Genomic DNA, 20,691 nt, shown 5'->3' on the forward strand with positions numbered 1-20,691 from the left:
GACCTGAAGCTCAGGGGACAAATCTGGGCTGGAGATAAAGATTTTAAAAACCATCTTCACATGGGTGACATTTGAAGCCATGGGAGTAGATGAAATCCCTGAGGAAGAGAGTGTGGAATGAGATGATAAGAAGACCGAGCACTGAAGATTGACAGTGATGAGACCAGTCTTGGAAGAGGACCCTAAACAAGCAGCCAGTGAGGCAGATAGAGAACCAGGAAACAGTATGGGAGTCAAGTAGAGAGGATATTTCAGGAAAAAGAAGTGGTCAACATGTCAGGTGCTGTGGAGCTGTGCTCTATCCCCTCTGCCATTTTTAAATGTCTACCTCCTATTAGAGATATTTATAACCAGTCTTACGTTCTATACTACTCTAAGCACATTGGAAGTAGAGACGGAGTCTTCTCTGTCTTCATGCCTTCATTTTTCCTAGCGTAAGTCTTGCATATAGAAGATGCTCTTTTGATAGTTGTTTAATTACTTCCCAGCCTTCAAACTTAAGGGTCTTATTGGACTTAAATATATATTAAGTGTGTATCCTTTACATGTGTTTTCCTCTTATGCAACTTTCTCTGATGGAACGAAAACATTTCAGTTTCCAGTGAGGGTAAGGTCATGATAAACCCATAACTTAGTAAAGTCTCATGTTTTCAGGAAATTTTGCAAATTAGGGGCAGGCAATTCCCTCTAAAACAGAAGAAATAGAACAAAGATGAATATATTTTAATAAAAAATTTTTATTATGATTATTTACACCAGTTCCTTGATAAGCATATAAATGTAAACTTTTATCCTTGGCATTTCACCTATGACTTATCCAAATCCAGAATTAATACTGTCATTTGAGTGTACAGGTAGTGAGAAAATTTTACTATATTCACAGAATATACATACACGTGCATCCAAAATGGGTCCCTCATTAAGCCAGGGGTATAGACACTGTCCCATTGGCCCTGCTTCTGGTCCGCAGGTGTACACTAGAATCAGTGATGTCCTCCACATGTTCCTCACTCTTCTTTTCCTTCAGGCTGTTGATGAATCTCAGGGTGATTTCATCCCACTCCTCTGGCAACAGCATCAGCAGAAACCCAATGCAGATGACAATGGTAGCGGCCAGGCGGACGACATTGAAGATCACCTCCTGTTTCAGGAGATCCACAGCTAGGAAAGAAAAATCAGGTCTGTCACAGGCTAGGACTGGTTCTAAGCTTCTCTGAGAACAAATAACCACTGTCAGTGCTACTTCTAGAAATCTCTAAAGTCTCCCTTGTTCTTTCAACAAGGTGAATGAATGAACTTCCTTGACAACTCCACTCCTCGCTTTCCTTTGTCCCTATCATTCTATTGTCGCCTTTGTTTGCTTTCTATTCTTCTAAGTCAGACTTATCCTTCAAGGCTCGTGTCATCTCACTTAGTTGCCTCTGCAGTTTTATTTCTCGAAACTTCTCCTCTGCATCCCTTCACACTCCTCCAGGTTCATTGGGCTGCTGAGGATTTTCCAAATGGGCCAAGTTTGTTAATGCCTACATTTTGGGACCTCCTGTTCTTTTTAAAGAATTTTTAATGGAGGTGAAGTTCCTATAAATTAAAATGAACTCTTTTCACGTGAATTTAGTGGCATTTTGTAGGCCACAGTGTTGTACAACTGCCACCTCCATCTGATTCCAGAACATCTCCATCACTTCTAATTCAAACCCCTTACCCTGAAGCAGTTACTCCCCAATCCCCTCCCCAACCTCCCAATTCCTGTGTGGGAATCTGATGTTTGTTTCCATGGATTAACTTGTTCCAGAGATTCCATATAAATGAAATTACACCAAATGTGACTTTTTTGCATGTGGCTTCTTTTACTTAGCATGATGTTTTTGAAATTCAACCATGTGGGAGCACATACCCATACTTCCTGCCTTCTTATGGCTGAATGATAGACCATTGTATCACAACTTGGTTATTGGTTCATCTGTGGATGGACATTTGGGTGTTTCCACTTTTTGGCCACCATGAAAAGTGCTGCAATGAATGTTCACATACAAGTATATTTTAAGGTCCCTGTTTTCTGTTTTTTCAGCATATGTACCTAGTAGTGGAATTGTTGGTAATGCCTAGATTGTTATATTTACATGGAATGCCCATTCCTTCTCATATCCCCACCATCCAGCAAATCACTTCATTCATTCTCTCTTTTGGCTTCTTACAGGAAGCCCTCCTGGATGCCCCTCCTGTGTGCTCTCAGAGCATTCATTACACACCTCTATCAACACAATTCTGTCTCTACATTGTAACTACTGAATTCCTTTTTATCCCTCTGTATACTACATGGTTCAGAGTATACATACATACTCTCACCAGCATTAGTACTGTTCCTGACATGTCCTAAGTGCTTAGAAATGATGTGTTGAATGACTGGATCCCTAGGTGAATGAATGAACTTCCTTGACAACTCCACTCCTCACTCATATTTCTTTCCTCCAGGTATCTGGTAGTCCTATGAGTCTGTCTAACACCATTTGGCATTTGCTAATAAATCCCACCATGGGGTGTTAAGTTATTTCATATATGTTGGTCTTGTTTTCCAAATTTGGTGGAAGTTTCTTAGGGGAACAATAATATCCTTTCCCCCTCCCTGTTTCTTCTACAGTTCTCCACACAGTAAAGTCTCAATGAGTACCTGCTGATTAGGAGTACCGGGGCAGAGAAAGTTGGGTACCTGAGACTTGGAAAAATAGAATCTCACAGTTAGGACCGTATGGCCTTCCAAATCCCTCACTTTCATAACTTGCTCCATTGACACGTTTCGCTAAAAAGATCATCCTGGAAAAATAGCCTCTCTTCCTGTCCCCAAAGTGAGCCCAATTGCTTTTTCCTGTATGTATTCCAGAGGGCCATCTGCTCGGCCTCCAGGAGAAGCTTCTGCCGCTCCCCACGGATAGTCTGACGGGGAGCCCACACCCTGAACGTTTCCTACACTTTCATTAGTGACGTTTACTTGAGAGTCCTCGGCTGGGATGCCTTTTGTTTCCACAGGACTTCCTCTAAAAATACCGCAAAATTAGGTTGTCAGGGAGATTACATGAAACCCAAATGATACATTTGGTATTTAATTCTAAAAGCACGACTGAGTAAAAACAGTGTTTATAGCTGCAAATTTTAAATCTGCTGCATAGTTATTCTGTTGTCTGCCACCTTCCCGATATTTAAAAACATCTTTCAAGGCAAGGGACATAATTCACAATTGTTCAAAGAAACCACTCAGGGTGTGAAAGGAACAGCAAGAGATGGCACACTTGTCAACTGCGACCGGTACCTGCATTTCCGGGGACGCTGAGCACTGTCCCAATGGAGATCAAGATTGGGTATGTCAGCACCACGCCAACATTCACCAGGATGTTGAAGGCTGAAAAACACAGGAGGATACAGAGGATGAAGGGAAACTGATCTGCCGGGCTCTTTCCTTCTTCACATAATAGAACCAGTGTTTTTGCTAAACCTGCCTTCTACACAGTCCACACCTTTGGTCAATTAATCCTCTAATTTGGGAGCCAGGTGCACGAGTTTCTCGATTGAAGTAGTCTATTCTCTTTTCTCCTCTGTCACCTTGGCTGCCTGATCTCTTGCCAGTTGGCTGGCAAAGGGCATTGAGAACAAATCCAAAGCAGTGAAACAATCAATTCAGGACACTGCTTATTAGCGCTATAAAGGCAGGCTGGGGCGAGCCAGAGGTGGGGAGCAAAGGACTGTTTGAAGTTTGGACCTTTTCCCTTTGTTACTTTGTTGTATGATGCCATATTCCTGGATAATGAAAAGGCTCTCCTGTTACCGCCTAAACGAAGCTCTATCCAAGGATGGCCTATGCTGTTTTATTTCCTTTCTCTCGTGGTGAGCATCATAGAGGCAAATGAAAGTGTGTTCAATGTAATGCACTGAACCCCAGGAATCTTTTCCACATCCTGATTTGTGCACAGATTATCCAAGGGCAGGGCCACAGAACCAAAGGAAGGTATAACTAGATATATTTGAATTAATATTTTGGATCTTTTTAGTAAAATATAAAATAGGGGGGCTCCTGGGTGGATCAGTTGTTAAGCGTCTGCTTCGGCTCAGGTCATGATCCTGGGGTCCTGGGTTCTAGCCCCACATTAGGCTCCCTGCCCGGTGAGAAGCCTGATTCTCCTTCTTCCTGCTGTGTTCCCTCTCTTGCTGTGTCTCTCTCTGTCAAATAAATAAAATCTTAAAAAACAAAACAAAACAAAAACTCTTTAGGGCACCTGGGTGACTCAGAGGGTTAAAGCCTCTGCCTTTGGCTCAGGTCATGATCCCAGAATCCTGGGATCGAGACCCACATCAGGCTCTTCTGCTCAGCGGGGAGCCTGCTTCTTCCTCTCTCTCTCTTTCTCTACCTGCCTCTCTGCCTACTTGTGATCGGTATCTGTCAAATAAATAAAATCTTTTAAAAAAATATATGTATATAAAACAATCATCTACCCCCTATAAAAATTATCAAAAATACATGTTTTTGAAAGAAAAACAATGATAAAAAAGAAAAACAATGATAAACTACATAGCATTATTTTATTTCATTTCATTTCAAGTAGGTTCCACACTGGGAATTTGGGTTTTATGATGGTTCCCGGCTAGGTTGATTTTGGCCAGGAAATTGAGCACTTTTAATCAGGATGTTTGGGTCTTAAGAGATCAGGACCTGAGCTGAGACCAAGACTCTGATGTTTAACCCACTGAGCCACCCAGGTGCCCCTACATAGCGTTATTTTACCATTAAAATTTCAATTGTGTTTCTTTTAGGGGTTGTTTAGAGAGATGAATATTAACAACTAGGAATGGTCCTCAATTCAGAAAGATCTCTATGTAAATGATTCAACCATGCTGCCTATATCTCTATAGAACCAAAGATGGTTCTAGAACTATTCCATTCAGGACAGTGTTTATTCTTCTACTGCTATTTATAATCCCTGCCTTAATTAAGTCCACTAACTTAGTTATCTGGAGTCACTTGTATTTGGTAGTTAGAGACAGTGGGTTGAACTTTCATAAAACATGGGCTCCTTCATAATTATCATACAATAGTGGTGGCAATTAAGGCAGAGGACCTTCCAAAGTTAATTGTTTTTCCTTCATGGCAGAGCTACAATGGGAATGACTATTCCAGCCCCTCAACTCTCCGCAGACTCAGGGAGTCAAATACGGCACACTCTAGCAAGTCAGGAAGGTATTCAATCCTACACAGATTCTGCTAATCTCCTGTACTGCTCTTTTATCAGCTGAACTGGATTATTTCAGCAGACTGAAGGTACTGGTATTTGGGTGAGAACTGAGCCCTTCCCACTCAGCAAAAAACAGGTGGCTTCACTGAAATGTGTTGCCTGTTTTTAATTAGTTCTTTAGGTAGAACACTTACTCATTTTTCTGACAACCTAAGGACAAGGATATATAATTCAATATGCTATCTGTAGCATGGGGCCTCACCCAAGTTTCAGTGGGACACAGACATGTCAGGTGAATGGACCAGGCCAAGGGATATATGTTGGTGAAGGGCTACTTTGCATTAAGCTGGAGATCGTGCATACATGATTTTGGGCAGGAAATTATGGAGGCACTTTTAATTAGGATGTTTGGTTCTTATGGAAACATTGCTATTGATTTCTACTCAATTTAGCAGAGGTTATGAAAGGTCATAACTACATATCTTTGGACTTCAAAAGTACAATTCAAAGACCAACAATCAACATTTGATCCTTCTCTGGTCTCAGACCCCTGCCCCACCCCCTGCTTAGGAGCCTGGGCCAAAGTAGAGAAAAGATAACCTAAGGCTTCTGTGGGAATGAAAACCAGGCCAATGGTTTTCTCCCAGGAACTGCAAAGCTGCTTCGGATTATGCCACCTTGATAAAGGTCAGCTGAGAGTTGGCAGACATCCTGCAGGTCAGGTGTGGTGGGAAAATGGGGATCAGGCAGAGGGGGCTATCCTTGGGAAGGGTGAAGACAGAGGAGCAGAATGAAAGTCATTTGGTTCTGAGTAAAGGGACATTGAGTCATGTAGCGGGTACTGTTGTTCACCTGCTTGGGGAGACAAGAGTGGGCTCATTATTTTTCAGGCTCCTTTTACAGTGGGTGACAGAAGCAGCACAGCTGGAAAGTCACAGTCCCCTGGTTGCTAAGGTGAAGCAGACCACCTTGAGTCTGGGGAATTTGGAGAGAGAACATTAAAAAGACTCCAGGTGATTTTTTTCTTGGTCACCGACTAGGCACAACCTACTTAGCAGGGTGACCAAGTCCAGTTCTGCCTTCTCTTGCTTGCTGAGGGCTTCCTATCTCAAATTCATTCTCCATACACAGCTAGAGCTGGATGACTAAAATGTAGATGGGAGCCTGTCTCCTCTGCTTAAAGATTTTTAAAATGGATTTACTCCCTTTAATGGGTTTCCAGCTCCTTCATGACCTGTTTCTTTCCAGAATGTCATTTCCTTCTTTCCTCCCTATTCTTCCTGCACTTGGTGCTCCAGCCATTTTGATCCACTTTGAGTACCTTGAATGTACCATCTCCTCTCTCCCTCTGCCTGGTGCACCATGCTATGCTGGAACACAGTGACATCATACAGTACAACATGAAGAATGGACAAGGCTGTTTGAAGCCCAGTGGTGATCAGAGTGGTCTAGGCCTCTAGCTCACACCTTACTTCATGGGAGATATACCAGTTGAACATCTGTGATCTATACAAGCAATAGCCTGCAAAGAACCTTCTGACCATTAGCCAACCTTAAGTAAGTTCGGGAAACAGAGGACAAAGGTTCCCAAGGGAATAACCCTACTATGTTCATTTATCTAGTCCAAGGAAAGGTCAAAAGTGATGTAGGGAATGGAAGGCAAAACCCAGGGCCACTTACCCAGCCACAGCCCGGCCATCCCACAGAGATAGCCCCAAGGCAGAGCTGCAAATGATGACCAGTGCTCTACCTTGGTGAAATACAGGATGACCGGGGTGAAAGAGATGAAGATCAAATTGAAGAAACCCAACGTGGATACAAAGTGTGCTGCTTCACCGAAGTTGGCACTTCCGAGAAACATCTTGAACAAGACCTTGGATTGGGAAAGAAACTCCTTAGCCACACAGTTAGAGACTTGGCTAGAGCAAAAAGGCAAGTTCTACACAATGAACTGACCAACCCAGAGTTTATCTTCTATTTCTTCTTTCCCCATCGTCTCCATGACAGTAAATGGGCCATTGAGATAAGTAAGATGCCCTGTTGTCTTCACATGCCATAAAACAGCAAATGCCATAAAATGAATTCCTTACGATGTTGGAAACAACTGCAGCCACTGTGTTAAACACCACCATCAGGGATGGGTATAGGGTGAATGATAACTAAGCGTGTAGACAAACCCAGGAAAATCTAGGGTTGAGATGCCGTCAATTCTTCCCCTCAAGGATGGGATTCATTTTACCCATAATCTGACAGATACCAAAAACTAAACTAGACAGAGAGACGATTATTATGTTGTTGAGGGATGTAATAATGATGCCTTGGATTTATAAGCACTTTTCTCTCTGAGCTTAACTTATTTTCACAAATACTGTGTTTATTCTCCAGATTAAAAAAAATTTTTTTTTTCTGGATATAAATCTGTGTACAGAAGAAGGTAGCAAGGAGGTATGAATGGCCAACATAAAGTCACAATGGGCTGAGGAGGAGCGAGGGGTCTAGTTGATAGTTCTTGGCTTTATAACCCTTCTGCTTCCTATATTAATCCTCAAACAACATAGAACAAAGCAGATCTTTCCGACGGCGCACATTTGATTTTATGCGTGCCTGCAAATGTTACTGCTCCCAGGATGAATACATCTATGACATGGTCAGGAGAATTCTCTTGAAAAGACAGCCATCCCAGTCACATAGCAATTCCAGGTGTTGCTTTTAATTTCAACTGAACTTATTTTTTTTCTCTTGAGAGACTTAATCAAGAGAACTTGACCATGTGCTGTTCTTTGGTCTCATTAGACACCTCAGAGGAGTTTCAGTTGGGGGCCAGTTAGACACTAATGGCAATTGAGTGAAAACTTGTCAAGCCTGTCACAGAATCAGTGGGCCAGGAAATGTCAATATGGAAATAGACTCAGTGCCCTCGGAGCCACAGTGTTGGTGAATAATCAGAACAGGCATCCAGGAGGGATGCGAAGGGCGTTTCCTGCTTTTCACAGAGAATTTTCTCATTGAAACACCAAGAGAGGTGAAAGTGGAGCAGTGCCTTAGCTACCTCCTGAAAGCTGGCTCTGAAAAGTGGAGCTTTGGGGATAACCTTTTAGATCTGCTCTCTTAGACCTTGCTTCTGAAGTCAGGGGCAAAGACTGAATAGATTTTCCGCTGATGACAGGCAGCTCCAGCAGAGAACGAGTGGTAAGTACATAGTGCAGACCCAGAGTATCCATCAGAGAGGAAAGGAGGCCCTTCATTTCACTATTAACAGGAGTTCCTGTGGCTTCGGGTTAATACGTAGCAGTCAACTCACGAGTGACAGCTTGGTTGTAATTTTTAACACCTCATCGGGTTAAGGTAATGACTGTAGGCAGTTAACATAACCTTAAAGAGAGGAGGGGGTCCTTCTCAGTCCCTGCTGCAACTGGTTGATGACTGTGGACGGGCAGAGGTGTGGGGCATGGGCTTTGGAGGTGGCCAGTCAGAATTTAAATCTTTCTATCACTTCCTGGCTGTAGGCCCCTGGGCAAGTTACTAATCTTTTAAGCCTCAGTTTCTTCATCTGGAAAGTGGGGGTAAGTGCCTGTGCCTCAGAAAGTTGAGTCAACACAGGTGAAAACTTCTGGCAAGTGCCCAACATGTAGCAAGTACCCAGTAAAGGGTACTTAGTCTTATTTAAACCAACCTTTTTTTTTTTTCTCTCAAGCTAAGACTTTCGTTGTCCTGGCTTCCTTTATTGCTTGAGTTTAAGCTATGAATGACAGCCAATGACATAAAAAAAAAAGGCACAACATACCTTATATAATGCAGATGTAGAGGCTGAGCCCACTGCGAACGCCACTCCTATGATCGAATCTGTGTGGAAATTATCTGCGTACGCCATCATGACAATGCCAGTAATGGCCATGATCGCAGCGACTATCTGTCAAATAGAACGCAAAGAGATTGAAAAGATCCTGATGCCTCCATCTCTCAGGGCAAGCAATTGAAGACTTCATGAGAGTTGCTAAATGCTTCCTCACACCCAATTACCTCTCGTACATCTCTGTTTCAATGTAGGAAGGGTCAGTATTAACAAGAAATCAGTATGCTCATGAGACATCCAGACAGAGAATATAAAAGCTGCTCACATTCTAATTAAGGGCTAGTACTTGCAGTTTAATCTTTTAGCTCAACTTCTTAGAGATTAATATACATGTTGGTGAAATAAATTTAATAGGATTTCCTAATCCTCCAGAGCATTTTTATCTACAGTGTATTCTTTTGCTTCAAACAATTCAGCATACATTTTCATCAGCTCCTCAGATCAATGCGTGATTTTGAAGATTGACACATAAACAGGACTTGATTAGGTAGACATAATATTGGTGCAGCTAAGAGACAAAATTTAGGCCAAGGGGAAAAAAGGAAAGCGCGCCATCTCTCCCAGTGATTTATAAGGAGGGAGTTGAGTTTGCACTGGCCGTTGGTGTGTCAAATGGAAGCTAGCTCTTCCTTTGGTTTACATGCAAATTAACCACAAAAAGATACACTTATCCCATTACTCTAGAGCATTAACTGTATAAAGTGAAATATTCATCATTTGGTTAAAATAATAATGGTTTAATATAAATTGATATGATCCTGGATCTATTCAAAACAGGGGTCTGCTCCCTTAGTGAAATGCTGATTTGCACCTGTTTCTGAAATTATCTTGACCTGATTCCACTGGAAAACATTTCAAAGCTATAGTAAACAGTACAATGACGGCCCCCAGGATGGGGAACAATATGTCATTTCCTTGTGAAATAGTCTCACTGACTTTTAAACCAAGATGTATGTAGCTTTGCAAGAAATGTATAGGCACCTGGTGGTTAATTTTGTTAAGGTTCAGTTCTGAGTATTCCCAAGTAAATCAATTCCTCCAAGATAGCTCTTCTGCATATGTGACTTTTTTTGGGCACCTCCGAATATTATTAGTGCATTATTTATTACAACAAAATGGAGCTCTTCAACATGTGACTGTAGACACCCTCCAGGCCAGTGAAGAGTATGATAGCGATGACACATAGAATTTAGATGCTACTAAAGCAATTCTTTTGTTAATGACCACCAAAAGCAAGTGCACTGTTGGTTTCAGACTTAGCTCCATACTAAACATCCTTTATGAAAAACAGCAGGAGTAACTTGAGAACAGACGCTGACATGTCAGCAGTGAAAAACCGTCTTCATAAAGCGTTTTTCCAGGAGGCTGCTTGATGGGAGGCATTTCTCTTGCTGAGTGAATATCATATTCTCTAAAGCTCCCAGGCATGTGTTCTAGTTAAGCTTTGCCTCTCACTAGAGGGAATAGAATCTAATACACACACCACGAGGTGTCAAGGAAAATTTCCAAACAAGAAGTAACAGACTCATAAATAAACATGGGGAGAGGGTTATCTAGACCTGGAAATTCTGTGAGGGTTATCATTTTCTTCAATTTGGGGACTTATAGTTCAGCCCAGGACCTGCAATGATCCTTTGAGCCGTCTGATTTCAGAGAAATGAAAAGGCACATTAGACACTGGCATTTTCTGATTTGCTTTCGTGTTTAAATAATGTTCATGGGGGCACCTAGGTGGCTCAGTGGGTTAAAGCCTCTGCCTTCAGCTCGGGTCGTGGTCCCAGGGTCCTGGGATCGAGCCCCACATCGGGCTCTCTGCTCAGCAGGGAGCCTGCTTCCTCCTCTCTCTCTCCTTGTAATCTCTGTCAAATAAATAAAATCTTAAAAAAAAAAATAATGTTCATGGGTCAAAGTGTTCATGTCCACAAACAGATTTCCCTCCTAAGACTGAGCTTGTAGGACAATAAGTTTGAATCAATAATTGTTTTCTTTCAGCCAAGCATCAGTTGCGTTTTCTTGTTCAGACCAAGAAAGGGTTATTAGAATACAGTATTAATCATAATGAACTTTAACATGATGTACTGTTTCATATTTAAATTATTAAAATTATTCTATAATACATAATATCTGGGTTTAGGCAATTATGCGTAATATAGAATTCTAGGTTTAGGGAACTAGGAAAACAAACAGTCTATCCAAAAAAAAAAAAAGAGGCAAAAACAAGAATGCTGTCTGGAAAGCGATGACCATTTAATACTATTACCACCGCCCACCCCAGGATATGGCTTCAGTTAGAAGCACTTCCTTTTCTGAGTCAACCTTTAGTAAAAATATATACGCGTACTATGTCTATTATAAATTCCCAAGATAGGAATTGGGTATGGACAAAGACTATAAATTTTATAGCAATTCAAAATTACAACTGCGATGAGCCTTTTAAAGAGCTCCATTACATTTTATATTCAAGTGCTTGTGGAAATATTAGCTGGACCACTTAAGTTGACATATCAATTACAGCAGTGTCTCCTCCAATTGCCTTCATGGAGAGGAGCGTTTTTCACATTGGAGCGCCAGACAGTGCAGTGCTTCTCAAAGCATGAAAATCTGAATATTTGAGATGTTAGAAAAATTCTTCTCTATGGTATAAACTGTAATTTATAGGTGTTATAGGTTTCCTGGGAGGAAAAGATAAGTTAAATTATTTTCCACATTTTTTTTGTATGTGGTTCTGTTTTAAGACATGTTCGATGTGTTTCTTATCTAGACAGCTGGAACTCAGGGAAGAGAGTTCAGCAATTCTAGGAAATGCAGGGAAATGGCTGTGGGTGAGCGGTGGTGGGGAGGCTTAGTGGAGTGGTCATTCAGATGATCCCAGAGTGGCTCTCCTTGGCACCACTGGCCAACTGCAGAGTAGATACTTTTTGAATTTTCAGAAAATAAATAGTGTAAGCACAGATCTGAGTCACAGGTATTTTCAGAATTGATCAGTTACCAAGGAAGGATTCATAGTCTGTTCTTTTGAACAAAAAACACAAAATGATTCTTCTTGGGCTTGGGACATGGGACGTGTGCCTGCCGGAAGCCTGTGCCTGAAATCCTGGGTCAGAAGTGCTCCTATGTGCACACTTACATAGGGACAGCCCCCCCTCCCCCAAATGCCTTTGAGCACGTGAACGTCCAGATGAGGGATGCTTCTGCTGAGAAGACACCATCTCATGTGCCCTCTGTGGCTCTCCTCCCAACCTACACCAATTCCAGCCCTATAACCAACCGGAGTGTCTCAATAAGACAGAAGACTCACCGCTGCCATTCCCTGAATCTGGTTCGGGTGAGCATGTCCGTAACCATAATGACCACAACAATGCCAATGCCTCATTTTTAGCTTTGGGAAACCTCTCGGGCCTCTCATGTCATGGTGTGCCCACCTGGGGCGAGCACCCCAAGGAAGAGGATTTTGTTAGCTCATTTGCCCAGCATACCTCTTAAGGGACATTTCCTCCTGAGCCAGCTACCTTCCTCCAAAGGCTCAGCCCCCTCTGAGAGCCTCCTGTCAACATTCAGAGCTAATCAGAGGGGCACCATAAGGCCGGCTGAGTGTGTTCCTAAAGCCCAAAGATGGCTTTGGAGGTAAACATTCAGTAATCTTATTGTGCTATTGACCACATGTGACCCTGCATGAAAGCTAGGCTTCTGTCCCCTCTCAAAGGATTCATCTGTACACATAAAAGCTAGAGGAACATCTGGCTTTTGGCTGTTTTCTTTTCTTGTCTCATCGTTTTATTTATTTATTTATTTATTTATTTTTGTCTCAGGCCTTCAAAACCACAAGGGTCTGGCCCTTCTCTTGATCTCTGTGAGGGTTCACCAGCCTCATTACATTCACTGTTTCCCCCATTGACAAAATGGCACCCAGAATTATTATTTGTGTAGCGATACCAGCTCTTCAAGGGTTCAGTGTATTGAGGTAAACCTTTAATCGCTTCTCTTTCTAATTGCAACTGAAATAACTTTCCTTAATTTGCCTTAGTTAACAGTGTTTCTAAATCTGGGTAAGCATGGAGGAGCTCTCCTGACTCACAATGGATCCCTGAATAGCAAGCCTACAGCAGCCTCTAGCATGGAGACCCTCAAAGGTATGCTGCTGGCAGGGCTGTACTCAAGTCCAAGACTAAATGTCCAGCTGAAGGTGGGATACACATTAATAGCTTGGCTGGTGAGAACTGCACTGATGATCATTCTTGTTCTCTTTGAGTTATTTAAATAGAGTCCATTTTCAAGAAAAACCAAGGCTATGCAGAATCCTTAAGCTTGTCCACATGCTACATTTAAGGTTCCATGAAGGTGAACCATCTGTTTTCCTCAGATCCAGTGAAATTGGACAAGAGTTGAAGTGTGAGAAATGAAAGAAGTGGGCAGAGGGCAGAGTATAGCCATACGGATTGTGTGTGTGTGTGTGTGTGTGTGTGTGTGTGTGTGTGTGCAGAGGGTGCCTGGGGACAGGTCGAACCAAGTTGTGCAGACCCCCAAACCAAGATTCCCACCCGCCACCTCTCAACACACATCTATTTTTATATGAATAAAATCCATCTGAAAATTATCTCCAAGGGAGACCAGGACAGAAACGAGGGAAAGAATGGCCAGATGGAAAAACTAAAGGGTGTGCCTAGAGGATAGAGCAGATCTCATTAAGGGGTTACGGATTCCTTGCGGGGGGTAAAATTGGAGAGCATTCCACTTCAGCTTTCTCCCCCTGTATTCACGAATTTTTCTCTTGCCAAGAGGGGGATGATAAGGATGAATGCCAGTACCCATCCTCTGCTGCCTCCTCCAGGAAGCATAAAGGTTCTGGATAGAGGATTCTGCACTGCCCACGATTGCACAGTTACGACATAAATGTCAACCAAAGGCAGGGTGGAAACAAAAGTTTATCTCGACTCTTCTCTAAATGCATAGTATTGGCACAAGTCAGTAATAGCTTAGCTCCAGTGTCCTGATTTAGGGCACTCTGGAGCCCAATTTGAATTCAGAGAAGTGCAGGTTAAGCAGCGAAAGATTCCGTTTAACTGACATACCCTAGTCGGTCCATGGTCGATCTTGGAAAGTGTCCAAAAGAGCCACAGTTTGGAAAGTTAGCTGCATAGGGACCCAATTACAGCTAGAAAAATATGTGTGTGTCAAGCCGAAGAGACATAAATTCATTTCTTAAATCTGCTAAGGAAGTTTGGGGTCTGCTGAACCATTCACCACCCACCAATTGTCTTCCTCCACTCAAGCAAATTTAAAAATGAAAGAAATTTTCAATTAACAATATAAAAAATAAGAGAGGGACAAGATCTAAAAGATGAGTTACTTTTCAGATTGGACTGCAATCAATACCAGCGACAGAGGAGAAAATCCCCAGCCAGTGGTTCATTTTCTTTGAGGAGAACTTTTTTTTTTTTTTTTTAAATTAAGGGGCTTTTCGGGAATTGAGGAGCTCTAGCTAAACAAGACAGGATCTTGAAGATGGGAAAACACCCTACTTCAAAGCTGTAAGAGCTGGATGCTCACCAACATTTGTGCAATTAAAAAAAAAAGGTCTTTGTAAAAAGTTTACTTATTTCCATGGGATGATCATATTATCGGCTGTAATCCACTACTCATGAAAGAGGTTTTAACACACCAATGTTTACCAGTGAAGTGGCTGAAATGATTTTATGATAGCAAACTGAATGTACAACAAATTACCTTTCCATCGATAATGCAATCAATATTCTAAGGACACAAAGTATTAATAAGTTATTCATAAAACAGAATTTGTTTTTCCGTGAGCAATTTCCTTGTACCAACTGGGGCTCCAGAGAAACACATGTTTACCAATTTTATAACTTAAAGCATCTTTCCTTCTGTCTAGGGTGTCATTTGGATGTGAAAAATAGAAATAGGGAATGTGGTCATCTTAAACGCGAGCATCCTTCGGGTCAAATGAAAATTACAATCCAAAAGCAATCTATCTCTAAACTTCTGAAGCCTGAGAATGAGTAAAATATACAAATTGTAATCTGATGACCGAAAGCAGCACTTGAACTATTTAAAAAAAAAAAAAAAAAAGACTTGTCCAAGTGGGGTGGCCTGCACGGGCATGATTTGATCCCGTCTGGATGTAGGCAATGAAAATGGCATTTACGTTGTCCGTGTTCTGTGAGCTCTCCTTTAATTTCTCAGATGACCCAATTACACATGTTCTCAATATGTCTCAGGAAAAAACAGAATTGCTGAGACTGTCAAAGGCAAAATGCTGAAGATGTTGTGGTTCTTTTCCTATCCCATGGCCTGATTACACGCATCGTCAAAATTATACCTTGACGTTTTTCTGGAACATGGCATTAAACACTTCCTCATGTTTCCCAGTAAGGAGAAAAGCATTTTGTGGTTTGTAAAAAGAAAACTATCTGACTTCCACCATGCTTGACATTCATGTTACCATTTTGCTATCTATGATGTCTTACGTATGTACTTATTAACAAGTATATACAACTCATTGGCTATGTAATGATTTTTTTTTCCCTATTGGGTCTTACTACTTACAGATGCTGTAGTAGTTCTCTAAGGCTGCTGTCATGAATTACTACAAACTCGGTGACTGAAAACAACAAAAATGTATTCTCTCACAGTTCTGGAGGCCAGAAGTTCAAATCCAGCAGAACCATGTTCCCAACAGCAGCTCTGGGAGAGAATACATTCCTTGACACCTCCAGGATCTGGGGGCCGTCCCAGGTTTCTTGGATTTGTGGCCATGTCACTTCACTCTGATCTCTGTCTCTCTGCTCACATTGCCTTCTTTTCTTGTGTGTCTCTCCTGTGTGTGTCTCTTATAAGGATATCTGCTATTGGAATTAGAATCAACTAAATAATCCAGGATGATCTCCTCTTTGCATCCTCCTTATGTTAATTATGTCTGCAAAGACCATTTTTCCACATAAGGTCACATTCACAGAGTCTGGGAATGAGGATGTGGACACCTTATTGGGGACCACCCTTCCACTAGAGATGCCAATTTTCGAATAGTGATGGTCTGTAGTCTCTAGGCAGATTTCCTTAATGTGTGATTTAAATAGAAGTTACACAGCTGAGTTTTTGTTGCTGTTGTTGTTTTTTAAATCTCAAGTAAACACTGAACTTCTTTTGATAGGACATTTTGCAAGAGTAAGTTCCCTGTTTAAATGCATTCATTCACTCTAATACAACTGATTTTCTCATTGGTAAATCTAATAGTGAAGGTATTGATTCCCTTTTGGTATTCAGATGCCATTGAAAGGGCAGAAAAGCCCCTAAATCTCTTCTTTTTCCCTCTCTTCTGACAAGGCCTTCTAAATTCTCATGAGTAATCCATGGTGCTGGCAGATAGAAAAGAGAAAGATCTCATAAGCATGAATTTATGTAGTATATCCTCAAATATCACTAAGTTTTATTTTGTCCCCTGCATTACTCTAGGTGCTACAGACAGAGGCAGAGCTGGCTTCATGGGTATATGGCCTTTGCAGATGCATAGGGTCCCATGATTAGAAGGGCCTTGCCCTTGGTTTCATGCTCTGCTGTTGCTGCCTTCAAGTTATCGATAGATTTTTTTTTTTTTTTGATTGGTCCCTGTGTTATTTAAGAAACAAAACAGATCAACATAGGGGAAGGGAAGGAAAAATAAAATAAGGTAAAAACAGAGAGGGAGGCAAACCATAAGAGACTCTTAACTCTAGAGGACAAAGAAGAGTTGCTAGATGGGGGGCCATGTGTGTGAAGGGGGATGGGTTAAATGTGATGGGCATTAAGGAGGGCACTTTTTGTGATGAGCACTGAGTATTATATGCAATGATGAATCACTAAATTCTACTCCTGAAACCAATACTACACCATAAGTTAACTAACTTGAATTTATTTATGTATTTTTAAATTTAAATTCAATTAGCCAATGTATAATATCTCATTAGTTTCTGACTACCTTGAATTTAGATAAAAACTTGGGGGAAAAAATAAAGCTGCTTAAAAAATTTAAAAAAAAAATGGAGTGGTCCCTGTGTTTTCATTTCGCATTGGGCCCCACAAATTATGAAGCTAATCCTGAATGGAGCAGTAAACAAATATAGGGATGGTCCCTGCTCTCAAGGACTGGTCAGGGTACCTGATGGTAAGCAGCCAGTACCAGTGTTCTCCATATAAAAACATTAAACCCTTTGGATGGCAAATCTAAGTTAGATGGTGGAGAGTGTGGTACCACAACTGGGTATGGTAATGGATCATGGCCTGGTTCAGAGTTTCTCATCTTGTCTTCTACCATAGCTTTCTACTTCTTGTTTGTGTCAGGCTTCAGTTCTGAATTTCCGAGCAACATCTCCCAAGATACAACCAGAATTTCCTATTAAAAAAAAGTTTTAAGGGTTAATGGCTGTCATCAACTCTCTCTCTAGTATTCACTTCAGCATTTAAGGGGCCAGAGACCTGATATCATTGTAACAAGAACAATATTTTGATAGAAATATATGCTTCAAATCCAGTCTGGGACTTCTCTTTCAGAGAACAGTAAGTGTGTGATGTTTATCTTCTGGGAAAAGCTTTCCATTTATATCTCTTTCTAAAGAATTATGTTTTCATTACGGTGGCGTGCCAGGTTAAACGAATGAGATCTGGCTCCTTAGAGCTGCATGGGTTTCAATCAATCTAACCTAGAACAAGAATACAAAATGATTTTTTTTTCAAATCCATATTACTTCTGAAAGGAATAAACTCAGAACTGAAGTGGCTGATGGAAGTTTAATATGGTTCAATTAAGGATTTGTTATCCCAAAGTACAAATTGTTGCTTTTCGTTCCATTTCTAGATTAGTCACCCGAGATTCAGAGCCACTTTTAACAGCATTGTGCCATTACCAGTGACTTTAATTACTGTTTGGGAACCTTATCTACTTACACCAATGTTAATTAAATCCATCTTGGGGTCGGGGGGAGGGAAACCATGAGGGAGTTGTCCCAACATATGTTGATTGAAAAAAAAAAATCATAACCTTTAAGGTGGCTAATTTTCTCAGACCCTTCTTTCCTGAGGACAGAAGGAGTTGATCACACCATTAATTCTAAAAAAAGAACTTATTTTCCCTGGTCTGTTTTTGGGCCTCCTGTTGAAATCAGCTGACTGCCCAAGGGAGACCATCTCTTTATCCTTTCATGATACTGTAATTGCCTGCGTGTCCTAATACATCTTCAATTTCCAATTTGTACTCAGAACCAATGGGGAAAGTTTGACAGAAATTCCATGAAACAGAGGAGCTCTCCGATGCCAAGGATTTACGATTATGGGCGGCCTCACACATCAAATCAAGTGTGCCATTACCCTCACTCCCATGAACCTGTCTTTCAGCACGATCCACGACAGCAAGAAGACAAAGGCTTTGTTACAACAGAACAGAGCAGAGACATCCGTGGCTGTCAGCTTCTTTAAAGCCAGTAAATACAGGTAATTAGTCAAAGTCCATAGAATAGAAAAGGGAGCAGTTCTTTTAAGAAAGAGCTTCAATGTCAGACCATCTTCACCAAAAATCCGACTGCATTCCCTAGGAAAGAAAAAGAGGTTAATTGTCAGGTACTAATTGTGACACATTTTGGGTTGTCTAACTCTTGACAGACATTTTCTGGTAAGAACACAAACACTCAACACCCATTGTTCATCCGTCGAACTTACTTACTTACCCAGGGCTCCCACCTATGGAGCACAATGGGGGCAAGGGTTCCATGGACAAGAGCCCACGTCCCCCAGGTGCAGAGCTAGGCCCTTTCCTACCTAGATATTCTTACAAGATGGCTGGGGCAGCCAGTCTGCTGCTGCTGAACATTCTCAGAGAAGTCTGGAGAAATACAGAAATGAGTAGTTTCTAGGATTACCAGCTATTAGACAAGAGAGAAGACTCTTTCCCAAGGGGGTGAATACAACAGGACCAAGAGGGCTGCGACTGTGTGAACAGGTAGAGACAGCTTGCAACCCCACAAACTGTGGAGAGCCACACGGTTGGGGATTTGATTTTTCCTAAGGGGCAGGACCTCTTTTTAATGTATCTGTCCAGTTGACTGATTTGTTTTTCCTCTAGCATTTCTAAGACAGGAAAAAAAAATGACGAAAGATTCTGTGATGACCCCAAACTGGTAAAACAAATAAATTAAAAAAATTAAACTCAGGTTGTATGTTTATACATACATTTGGTTGCTTTGGAGGAATTATCTGAATTTATTGTGTAAAAATAATCACTTCGGTTAAATGTTTGCTTTGTTTGATTTCTAACTAAACTGATTATTTAACCAAAGGGGCCATTTTATTTTATTAAAGATTTTTATTTATTCATCTGACAGAGAGAGAGAGAGAGAGAATAAGCGGGGGAAGCAGCAGGCAGAAAGAGAGGGAGAAGTGGGCTCCCCACTGAGCAAGGAACCTGATGTGGGGCTCAATCCTAGGACTCTGGGATCATGACCTGAGCCAAAAGCAGATGCTTAACAAACTGAGCCACTCAGGCGCCCTCAAGGGGCCATTTTAATAAAAATGTTCAAACTAGTGATACAGACAGGCAATAATGATGTGATAAATTAACAGTGTTTGTCTGACTATGGACTGAAAACAGACTCACCATTGGGATAACTCAGCTTTATTTTTTTCCACTCAGTTGTTCATGAACATCCAAGCATTTACTGGGCAACTATCCTGTGCTAGGCTGTGTATTTTCAAGAGTAGTATAACTACCTTGTTGAAAGCAACAAGCTACTGATGTTTGCAAGGTTGTAATGAAATCTACATGGTTCTAGTTAGTACTAGCACTGTTTCTCTTCCGCCTTTTTCTGAAAAGAAACAATTGTGCCTCAAAGTTTTACAAACCAAAATCATCTCTAGCCAATATTTGCCCCATGCATATGAAGCAACTTACCCTATGGAGGGCCACATGGAGGGAGGGAGTGACAAAGTGGTGAGGCTTTAAGCACAGGAGTATGGCCTTCAATGTCAAGTCTCACGGAAAACACTGCATCCAAGCAGCTGAGAATGCTGGGAATTGTAAGCCAGCGAATCCCGGGAGGTTAAAAATGCATAATGCACACATAGAAACCTGTGTAACAGTTTTACTTTTGATGCGGGAGACAACTAAAACAGAAGGATTTTTGTAAAATAAAAATGCAATTTCCCAAAAGTAATTTTTAACTTGAAAGAGACAAAATCCAGAGAGGGGGTAAGATAACTTAAAAACAAAGTATTTTGTAAAGCAAACAGAAATCACACCTGCTCGGGGAAATGGAGGGGCATCTCTTAAGCCCCACAGCCGCGGAGAGACACTGAATCGGAGCCACGTACAGACCAAGCAGCAGTTGGCACAAGGGGATCCTATCTCTCTGTCCTCACAAAGGGATCTGCTCTGTGAGAAAGTCAGCCAGGGAGAGCTGGAGCTGCTAGTCACGGGCTCATCCTGACATCTACAAGTGATAAATGGCTTTTGAGATACACATTGATGAAGAAACACAACAAACACATTTCTAAGGAAAGGACTTCTTTTCATATCGCTGGCCCTGGCCAGGGAGGGTTCTTCCTTCCCAGAGCCCACTGTCATGCTCGGTTGAGTGC

At 41.5% G+C, this 20,691-nt stretch overlaps 1 protein-coding gene across 1 annotated transcript in view; it reads right to left on the reverse strand.

Annotated features, from left to right (window-relative positions):
• Positions 1 to 721: 721 nt before the first annotated feature.
• LOC111140140 (solute carrier family 35 member F4) overlaps positions 722 to 20,691 on the reverse strand; it is a 235,191-nt gene continuing 215,221 nt past the window's right edge. The window contains exons 4-8 of the mRNA XM_022492497.1: positions 18,430 to 18,649; positions 9,004 to 9,129; positions 6,900 to 7,092; positions 3,305 to 3,394; positions 722 to 1,161 (exon numbers count right to left, since the gene is read on the reverse strand). Of these exons, the coding sequence (XP_022348205.1) occupies positions 920 to 1,161; positions 3,305 to 3,394; positions 6,900 to 7,092; positions 9,004 to 9,129; positions 18,430 to 18,649 (871 nt within the window). The 3' untranslated portion in view covers positions 722 to 919. The remainder of the gene's footprint in view (positions 1,162 to 3,304; positions 3,395 to 6,899; positions 7,093 to 9,003; positions 9,130 to 18,429; positions 18,650 to 20,691) is intronic.

The sequence above is a fragment of the Enhydra lutris genome, unplaced genomic scaffold (genome assembly GCF_002288905.1).
Source record: "Enhydra lutris kenyoni isolate GAN:26980312 unplaced genomic scaffold, ASM228890v2 scaffoldscaffold4, whole genome shotgun sequence".
NCBI lineage: Eukaryota > Metazoa > Chordata > Mammalia > Carnivora > Mustelidae > Enhydra > Enhydra lutris.